Here is a 10,117-nt window from a genome sequence, read left to right on the forward strand (position 1 = left end):
TGTTTAGAAAATAAGTATGAAGGTTAATTTATTAACCAGTATTTGTGGGCGGGGATTATGGCTATTTAAACTCCTCCTCTTCCCTTTCCTGCCTGACGTTGTAGGGGGAAGCGTTTGTCTCCCGTCCCTCTTTATAACTTAAAATTCCATCACCTTTTCATTTGGTATCCCCCCTAACAGCGTGGCCACGGGCCCACCTCAGCCCACACTATATCTATTACACTATATCTATTACACTATATCTATTACACTATATCTATTACACTATATCTATTACACTATATCTATTATACTATATCTATTACACTATATCTATTACAAGGTAGCCATCGGCGTCTATCAGAATACAAAGGAAAGGACGAGGATTCCTCGATCAATGTGCTTGTCGGTTGAAAGATAAAATAGAGCCGTGTGCGGCCAGCTTTGTTGATGCCTTTTCCGTTTACATTAGAATTCATAAACAGTCTCTTGTTATTTCTTACCATGATGTGATGCCTGCATGTTGTGCTGTGTAACATACCTGGTTATTATGCCTGCCAGTCCTCCGAGAGCAAGAGAAGAACTGGCCATGTTATGAATGCAACCGCCGCTTCATGAGCTCCGAACAACTACAGCAGCACCTCAATTCCCACGACGAGAAGCTGGACTTCTTCAGCAGGTGCCCCTGTGTGTTTGAGTCACGTGTGTTCTACCTGTGTGTGCAGACGTGTTTCCTCTGGTATTGTCTTTATGTCTTGTGATTAGTGTATATAAGAATCCGGCCACTCGGTGTATATAATAATCCGCCCATGCCGTGTATATAATAATCCGGCCACTCGGTGTATATAATAATCCGGCCACTCGGTGTATATAATAATCTGGCCACTCAGTGTATATAATAATCCGGCCACTCAGTGTATATAATAATCCGGCCCCTCAGTGTATAAATATATATATATTTTTTTTTTAACCTTTTTGTTTCCTTACAACTATACAATGTCACTCTAATGATCACACTGTCTGTCATTCTATCCTCCCTGGTTATGGCCGATGTTTCTGCATTCAATGTCTGTAGGAAGAGGTTCCTAGGTCGCACTTCCTCCCCTCTATGTTCTCTCGCTTGTCCTCGTTCTGTACTTGCTGATTTCTCACTTTTCTGTAAAAACAAAATCGTGAGAAAAATTTGAAGGATTTGGTACTTTTCAAAGAACAGTTTCTTGATGAAAAAAGTCACCAGTTTGTATGTTTCTTCAATGACGACAGAACCAAGGGACGCGGCCGAGGGAGGACGAAGAGGAAATTTGGACCCGGGAGGAGGCCGGGGAGACCTCCAAAATTTATGCGCTTGGATTTCTCTGGAGATAATCGGGAAAAGTGCAGTCTGGGGGGTCAGGTGAGCGGCGCATTCTATGAAACATCAGCTCAGGGTTTCCTGTACAGAGGCTGTAACTATAAAAACTTGCCATCATAATGCATACATTGTCTACCTACTCCTCCTCCTCCTGCTCCTCCTCCTCCTCCTGCTCCCCCTCCTCCTCCACAGCCGTATTCTACATGATAAAACTGCTCCTCCTCCTCATCATCCTCATCCTCCTCATCCTCCTCCCCCTCCTCCTCCTCCTCCTCCACAGCCGTATTCTACATGATAAAACTGCTCCTCCTCCTCATCATCCTCATCCTCCTCATCCTCCTCCCCCTCCTCCTCCTCCTCCTCCACAGCCGTATTCTACATGATAAAACTGCTCATCCTCTATTCTTGCCTCTTTCAGGACCTTCTGCATTTCCAGAGTAAACGGTCGCACTTTGAAGAGATGGGTCACGCTACGATGAATGGTCTGGATCAATCCGAACTCTCTCTGGGTACAGTGTCGCAGGATCCAGCCGACCACCAGCAGCCAGACGGCCAGGTCCTGCAGGCCGGTGTCCCCCCTGCGCAGTCCCCAGCCGCCGTGTCCCATAGCGTCCTGACGCCTGAAGACATGCGGAGAGCCAAGCGTATTCGGGTAGGAGCAACGACACCTTTTCATATTCAGAGCAGCTCCTCTGCCAAATGTTTCATTGCGAGCAAATGAGCAGCATGAAAGCATTGTCCTGTTGATCCTGCCAGTCCTCCCATTGGGGTCCCATTTACTGTATCAGGCCAGTAACACTGCAGTCCCGCTGCTGAATTTCCAGCATTGTCAGTCCTTGGCACAGTCTCCTTTTTATTCGGTTTTAGAGGTGACGTCATCTTCTATAAGAAATGATGGACACCGGCACTCCAAAGTAGAATAACGTCTGTTTATTGACACTTATGTTGCATGAAACGTCAATAAATAGACGTTATTCTACTTTGGCGTGCCGGTGTCCATCATTTCTTATACTATACAGACGGTGGCCATCCGTCCAGGGGCGTCCCGAGGTTGGGTGACACCCGGAGCGGTAACCGAGTGTCACCCTGCCGAGACGTCACCGCGCATGCGCGGCAGTATTCCGATAACTGACGGCGGCCGTCTTGGTGATGGACGCCGGCAGAGAGAGCGGAGGAGACAGTCACCCGGCGGGATGAGGTATGCCGCCGGGTCCCCTCCTCTCTCCTGATACTGTCGGCTGTTCGGTCCATGACCGAGCGCCCGACTTTTCAGAGGGGGGTGACACCAAAATGACTAAGTCATTTTGGTGTCACCCCTCCAATGGTGGCACCCAGGTGCGGGCCGCACCCCCCTTGTGACGCCACTGCATCCGTCGACTACTGATGCTCCCATCCTATTATTATGGATCAGCGGTAAGGAGTGCAATGGGAACACGGACTGTCATCTTCTATAACGCTTGTATTGTTGGCTGGGAGATGGTGCCAAAAATACAACCGGGTTTCACTGTCTCCTCTGCTCTGCCCAGTCTCATCAGAGCGTGTCCGGGGCCCGGGCAGGAAACAGCGCTCGGAGGCTTCTGGATGATGGATGGGGCTAATAATGAAGGATTTAATGACGTGTTTATGGTTGGAGACTCGTCGTATACATTAAACTGAGTGTATATTCAGACTTTACCACAGCTGCTGTGCGTACTGGTCAGTGTTGGGCTGTCGGGACAAAGCTCGCGATTCATTATATACATTTATTGTTCACTTGATCTCTTTGATTAAAGTGTGAGCTCCAAAAGTCTCTATTTTAAATCCTAATGTTCCAGCGCCTCAGTTTCCCTAGCAGTCTTGCTAATTACCATCATTAAACACGAGCGTCTCAGTCTATGATGCATCTCTGCCCGAGGTGACATAGTCTGCAGCTGTTGGTTCTGAACACTTAGAGAATGTCCAAAGCAGCTTTAGTTCTATTATGTAATGTAAACCACGGAAGGGCGCAAAACTTGGGGGAAGTGGGTGGTTATCGTAAAACTAGGACCAATGTGCAGAAGACCCAAGCTGCAAAACGAATGTACACTTACGTTTAGACGGAAGGACCAGAGGCGAGGCGGCCGTGGAGGAGGATCGGAGATACCAGGATCGGTGATCTTGTCTGGTGGCTGGTGTGCCGTCAGGGCATGCCTGTCACGGCTGGAGAGCGTAGAACTGTGGACCGGAGGGGGAGGAAGGGCAGTGTGAGGAGACCGTCCGTGTTACTCCTCACACTGCCCTTCCTCCCCCTTCAATGGCTCCCCCTTCGATGGCTACGTGAATGTACACTTACGTTTAGACGGAAGGACTGGAGGAGAGGCGGCCGTGGAGGAGGATCAGAGATACCAGGATTGGTGATCTTGTCTCGTGGCTGGTGTGCTGTCACGGCTGGAGGGTGTAGAACGGGGGAGGAAGGGCAGTGTGAGGAGACCGTCCGTGTTACTCCTCACACTGCCCTTCCTCCCCTTCCGGTCCCCCGTTCTACGCTCACCAGCCCTGACGGCACACCAGCCACCAGACAAGATCACTGAAAATGAATGGCAACGCAACACGCCTCCCAAACCAGAATGCGCGGTAGGTGTGATTGCGTGGTGTAGTGCGTTAATCGCACGGTGACTAACGCACTGTACTAGTGAGGAAGAGGCCCTCAAATGCACTGACAGACACACACGCCCACAGACACAATCTCACCGACATTCACACTTTTTAAAAAAGTTTATTTTAAACTAATTTTTATTTAAGGTCCGCCCATTCTCCTCACCTTATAACTGGGGCGGATCCTCGGCCTGGGGTCCAGTGCGGGCTGCTGTGCTGTGACGGAGCTCCATCCATCCATCCATACAGTGATGGTACAGCTCCCATGTGGAGGAAGGGCAGTGTGAGGAGACCGTCCGTGTTACTCCTCACACTGCCCTTCCTCCCCCTCCGGTCCCCCGTTCTACGCTCTCCAGCCGTGACAGGCATGCCCTGACGGCACACCAGCCACCAGACAAGATCACCGATCCTGGTATCTCCGATCCTCCTCCACGGCCGCCTCTCCTCCGGTCCTTCCGTCTAAACGTAAGTGTACATTCACGTAGCCATCGAAGGGGGAGGAAGGGCAGTGTGAGGAGTAACACGGACGGTCTCCTCACACTGCCCTTCCTCCCCCTTCGGTCCCCATTTCTACACCCTCCAGCCGTGACAGGCATGCCCTGACGGCACACCAGCCACCAGACAAGATCACAGGATCTCTGATCCTCCTCCACGGCCGCCTCTTCTCCGGTCCTTAAGTCTAAACGTAAGTGTACATTCATTTTGCAGATTGGGTCTTCTGCACATTGGTCTAGTGTTACGACAACCACCCACTTCCCCAAGTTTTGCGCCCTTCTGCGGCTTACATTGCAGTTCGCACAGGTCCTCCTCCTGTTTCTCAGGGCAGCACACTGGTTTTAGTCCGGACCCCCTTCCATTAGCGCCGTTAGTTGTCTTTTGTATTTTTAGTTCTATTATGCGGAACTCTAAAACTAAATAACATGAATGCAGACACGGCTAGGCAGCTAGTCCTTTGGGATATTCATTCTTAATTTCGTTTTACTCTGAGCTTCCTTTAAAACCCCCGAGGATGGAAGTGATAGTATTATGTCTGGTGACAGCCGACGTGCAACTTTCCCTCATTGTCCGCAGCTGGTCGTTTTATAATGCGTCTTTTCTCTCCTCCCATGCTGACCCCTCAGCTGGAGCTGCAGGTAGGTTGACCCCCCAAATGCCATTCCTAGAACGCATCCAGCCGTGACAGTTGTACTCCATGACATTTCACCCTCAAGGGAGACGTATCTTTTCCTGAGTCTTCTCATTACAAGTATCTGTCTAATGATGGTAGTACTCACCCATCGAGCTCACATTACTCCAGACTGCTCACCGATTTTGTATTTGCGGCTTGCCGGAACCAGGAACCTTCCTACACAATTGTTGGACCTGCCCGCATAGTACAGACATTTTGGGATGATATGACTCCTACACTGCTATGTTGCTTCAGTCACACGAACCCTTCAATCCAAAACCAAAAGGACCCACAAAATACTAATTTACTATTCTGACCCATGTCCTGACAGCCATGAAACAGACCGTTATGAAAGCATGGCTGTGCAGTACACTCGGGCTGTGCAGCACACTCGGGCTGTCCAGCACACTCGGGCTGTCCAGTACACTCGGGCTGTCCAGTACACTGGGGCTGTCCAGCACACTGGGGCTGTGCAGCACACTGGGGCTGTCCAGCACACTCGGGCTGTCCAGTACACTCGGGCTGTCCAGCACACTCGGGCTGTGCAGTACACTCGGGCTGTGCAGTACACTCGGGCTGTCCAGCACACTCGGGCTGTCCAGTACACTCGGGCTGTCCAGTACACTGGGGCTGTCCAGTACACTGGGGCTGTCCAGTACACTGGGGCTGTGCAGCACACTGGGGCTGTCCAGCACACTCGGGCTGTCCAGCACACTCGGGCTGTCCAGCACACTCGGGCTGTCCAGTACACTCGGGCTGTCCAGTACACTGGGGCTGTCCAGCACACTGGGGCTGTCCAGCACACTGGGGCTGTCCAGCACACTGGGGCTGTCCAGCACGCTGGGGCTGTCCAGCACAGTCGGGCTGTCCAGTACACTCGGGCTGTGCAGCACACTGGGGCTGTCCAGCACACTGGGGCTGTCCAGCACACTGGGGCTGTCCAGCACACTCGGGCTGTCCAAAGCCAAATCTAGAATTTATTGGACGCTCAAATAAAACACTGACCGCTAGACCCGAGGGCACTGTGGCCGAAAATTTAGAGCAATCCATGAACCATGGATCACCCGCTTTCTACTGGAAGATTTCAATTGATGATTAATATACTTATGAATCCCGCAGTTGCCCCATGGTGATGGGATCCTGGTTTCCCTAAGAGCTGACCCCCCCCTCCCTGTGTTCCTGCTTCTGTTACTCCCCAATAGTGACGGGCTCGGGCGCGTTCCCAGCTCCACGTGTCGAGCCCGCCAGGAAGCTGACAGCGCCGCAGCGCCAATCACAGGACCCGAGACATATCTCGATCTCTGCAGCTGCGGACCGGGATAATGTCTCAGTACCTGTGATCGGCGCTGTCAGCTTCCTGGCGGGCTCGGCACGTGGAGCTGCGAACACGCCCGAGCCCATCACTGCTCCCCAACCCGCTCCCACTTCTTGCCCAACCTTCACCCCTTTCCATTTTCTCCTTTTGGTGAAGCAAGCGTCTATTGTGGTGACTTGGGTCATGTGCTCCATTCTCGAACTGTATTATGATGCATTGTCCCTACCGTGTGTATACTGCAAGTCTTCCATGCTTCTATACTGGGCACTGTAATCCCTAAAAATCTGTTATTTAAGATATAGAAACGGAACATTTACTGACGGATTATATCCTGACTTGTGTCTTGTAGAACGCCGCTCTGCAGCACCTCTTCATACGGAAGTCCTTCCGGCCGTTCAAATGCTTGCAGTGCGGAAAGGCCTTCAGGGAGAAGGAGAAGCTGGACCAGCACTTGCGTTTCCACGGGCGAGACAGCAACTGTCCGCTCACCTGCGACATCTGCAACAAAGGCTTCATCAGCACCAGCTCCCTGGAGAACCACATGAAGTTCCACCTGGACCAGAGGACCTATTCCTGTATCTTCTGCCCGGAGTCGTTTGACCGCCTGGATCTGCTGAAGGACCACGTCGCTGTGCACGTTGTCGATGGCTGCTTCAGCTGCCCTACCTGCAAGAAACGCTTCACGGATTTCATTCAGGTTAGATGCGTTTGGGGTGGTTCATTCCTCTTAAAGCTGAACACCAGGCAGATATAACGGCCCCATATTAACGCGCGCTCTGTATTCCTAAATCCATCATTACATGCGCAGTACGGTCCTTCCCCATACAGCCTTCATTTCCCCTGGAATATTCACTTTAGAGCCTTGGTTCTCAAATGGTGGGCTGTGACCCCGTGTTCAGTGGGTCGCCGCATGCCTTCCACTTCTCTAGGTGACGGGCTCCCCTGCCTGCCCCTAGCGCAGCTCTGTCAGTTCTCACGCCAATCAGCCATTCAAAATATGCTGCCCGGTGCCGAGTGTCAGCTTGAGGTGGGATGGGGCTTGGACCGTGAGGGAGCTCCCTCCCATACGTGCGTTGCTTACAGCTCCCTCCATGTGTCCTGTAGAGGTGCCTGGACCGGAGTGACATCACATTCTTGCTCCCGGCACCTCTACACGGTACGCACATGGGAGCTGTACCATCAATGCATGGTATGGATGGAGCTCCGTCACAGCACAGCAGCCCGCACTGGACCCCAGGCTGAGGATCCGCTCCAGTTATAAGGTGAGGAGAATGGGCGGACCTTAAATAAAAAATTAGTTTAAAAAAAACTTTACAAAAAGTGTGAATGTCGGTGAGATTGTGTCTGTGGGCGTGTGTGTCTGTCAGTGTATTTGAGGGCCTCTTCCTCACTAGTACAGTGCGCCAATCACATAGTACCGCGTTTCCCCCGAAAATTTGGCTCAAAAAAACACACTAGGTCTTATTTTTTTTTTTTATGTACAACAGTCTACATGTATTCACGTACAAAAATATGGTGATCAGGGGGCCGTACCTTTCCTAGAGCAATTTGCTAACCAATCGCTGGCCAGAATGAGCGAAGCTTTCACTATGGATTCCTCACAGGCGGGGAGTGCATTTGGTATGACTCCGCCCGTGACAGGAGGCGGGGCTATGGAGGAAGCATCGGCTTATGCGGCTCTGCTCCCTCCACTGCCGCCTCACTTCCTCTAGCGCTGGTTTAGTTGGCACCGCCGATTCTCTCCCGCGGCTCTTCAAGTTCCCCCTTATGCCACCACCGGCCCCGGGAATGGTCACAACCAGGTCTTATTTTCGGGGAAACAGGGTAGTACCGTGCGATTAACGCACTACACCGCGCAATCACACCTACCGCGCATTCTGGTTTGGGAGGTGTGTTGCGTTGCCATCCATTTGAATGGTACCCCCAAATCACCTCCCGGAACGTGTGGTACCCTTATGCCATGCGTTCCATTGCAGTGCGACTTAATGACCGAGAACAAATGTGGGTCCTGAGGTTACACGGGTTTAGAACCGCTCATCTAGAGGATGAGAGTCCCACTGCAGCTCTCGCTGGTTCTTTCCATCCCCTGGTTCCTCCCCCCACCTCACTGGTTCCTCATATTGGACAGCTCTGTCATTCCTGGACTCGGCGGTGACGTGGAGGTCACCAGCAGGTGAACATTTAGTACAGTGACGAGGTAACATTAAATAGCTACAAATTAGGGATGCACCGATACCGATACTAGTATCAGTATCGGTGCCGATACCGAGTATTTGGGTGAGTACTCGTACTCGCCCAAATGCTCCGATACCTAGCACGAGTACTTCCTGTATCAGGAAGCCGGGCAGCTCGTCATACACGCTGCCCGGTTTCCTTATTGGCCGGGAAACTGCTCCATGCTCTCTCGTCACTTGTGATGCATGTAATGACGCGCTGCCCGGCTTCCCGATTGGTCAGGAAGCTAGCCAATCCGGAAGCCGGGCGCCGTGTAATGACGCAGCACCTGGCATTCTGATTGGTCGGAAAGGTGGCGTCATGCTCCCTCGTCATCTCATGAATCATAATATTAAGAAGCTGACCTAAAATCATTAGTTTGTATTGCTTTAGAAAAAATGTGGCCGGGTCCTTTAAGAAAAAGTATCGGTAATTGGTATCGGCGAGTACTTGAGCAAAAGTATCGGTACTCGTACTCGGTCTTAAAAAAGTGGTATCGGTGCATCCAGACTACAAATGATAATCTAGATCCGGACCTCAATATTAGTCTAGTCCTCCTCTTTCTATACTTTCTGGTCTGTTGTTTCATTGGCCGAGCCGCGTCCCTCTAGTCCGGAGAGCTGCCTACTGATAAACCTTCACAGAGTGGCTGAGTGCTTTTTAGTATTTCTGTCTTGCAGCACTGGGGTTCTTGGATCGAATCCCGGGCCATGACACTGTCCGCTAGGAGTTTAGGACACCAACCTCTTCCCAGGAATCCGGCTCCAACGTTCTTTCCCGTCAGTCCGTGCTCCAGCGGGTTTGTCTCTTCCCAGGCTTTACGTTGTACTTTGTTTGTGTCGCCCAGGTGAAGAAACATGTGCGAAGCTTCCACTCGGAAAAGATTTACCAATGTACGGAGTGTGATAAAGCTTTCTGCCGGCCGGACAAACTGCGTCTACACATGCTCAGACACTCTGACCGCAAGGACTTCCTCTGCTCCACGTGCGGGAAACAGTTCAAGGTGAGACTTGGCCCATGCGCGGCAACCCGCCCATCCCGCTGCGGAGCCTCACAAGTGTCGGATCGCTGCCAGCGGAGCGCACAGGAAGGGGATATGTTACTGACTTGTAGGGACGGGGTGAGGAGTACACGATGCAGGGCGTTGGGGAATTGCTGTACGGTGATCTGTCTCTGCAGCCTATCCCTGTGTACGGAGGTTACAGCCATTGCCAGTGTGTGCTTCCTGCTGGAAATAAAGTATCCCCCTAATCCTTGTGTTGTTGTGGATGAATGTTCTGCTGCCAGAGATGAGCGCCGTCATTCACAGCAGCACAAGGTGCCGGCTAGTGCTGTATTCTGTGTGCACGCCGTCACCTCCTCCTCTCCTGTGTGTGCACGCCGTCACCTCCTCCTCTCCTGTGTGTGCACGCCGTCACCACCTCCTCTCCTGTGTGTGCACGCCGCCACCTCCTCCTCTCCTGTGTGTGCACGCCGT

At 51.8% G+C, this 10,117-nt stretch overlaps 1 protein-coding gene across 1 annotated transcript in view; it reads left to right on the forward strand.

Annotated features, from left to right (window-relative positions):
- Positions 1-10,117, forward strand: part of PRDM10 (PR/SET domain 10) — a 55,115-nt gene that overhangs the window by 35,980 nt on the left and 9,018 nt on the right. Inside the window, exons 10-15 of the mRNA XM_018574194.1 lie at positions 541-658; positions 1,243-1,372; positions 1,749-1,982; positions 5,065-5,076; positions 6,776-7,123; positions 9,488-9,643. Coding sequence (XP_018429696.1) covers positions 541-658; positions 1,243-1,372; positions 1,749-1,982; positions 5,065-5,076; positions 6,776-7,123; positions 9,488-9,643 — 998 coding nt within the window. The remainder of the gene's footprint in view (positions 1-540; positions 659-1,242; positions 1,373-1,748; positions 1,983-5,064; positions 5,077-6,775; positions 7,124-9,487; positions 9,644-10,117) is intronic.

This window comes from Nanorana parkeri, unplaced genomic scaffold, assembly GCF_000935625.1.
Source record: "Nanorana parkeri isolate BGI_ZX_2015 unplaced genomic scaffold, ASM93562v1 scaffold2801, whole genome shotgun sequence".
NCBI classification, from domain to species: domain Eukaryota; kingdom Metazoa; phylum Chordata; class Amphibia; order Anura; family Dicroglossidae; genus Nanorana; species Nanorana parkeri.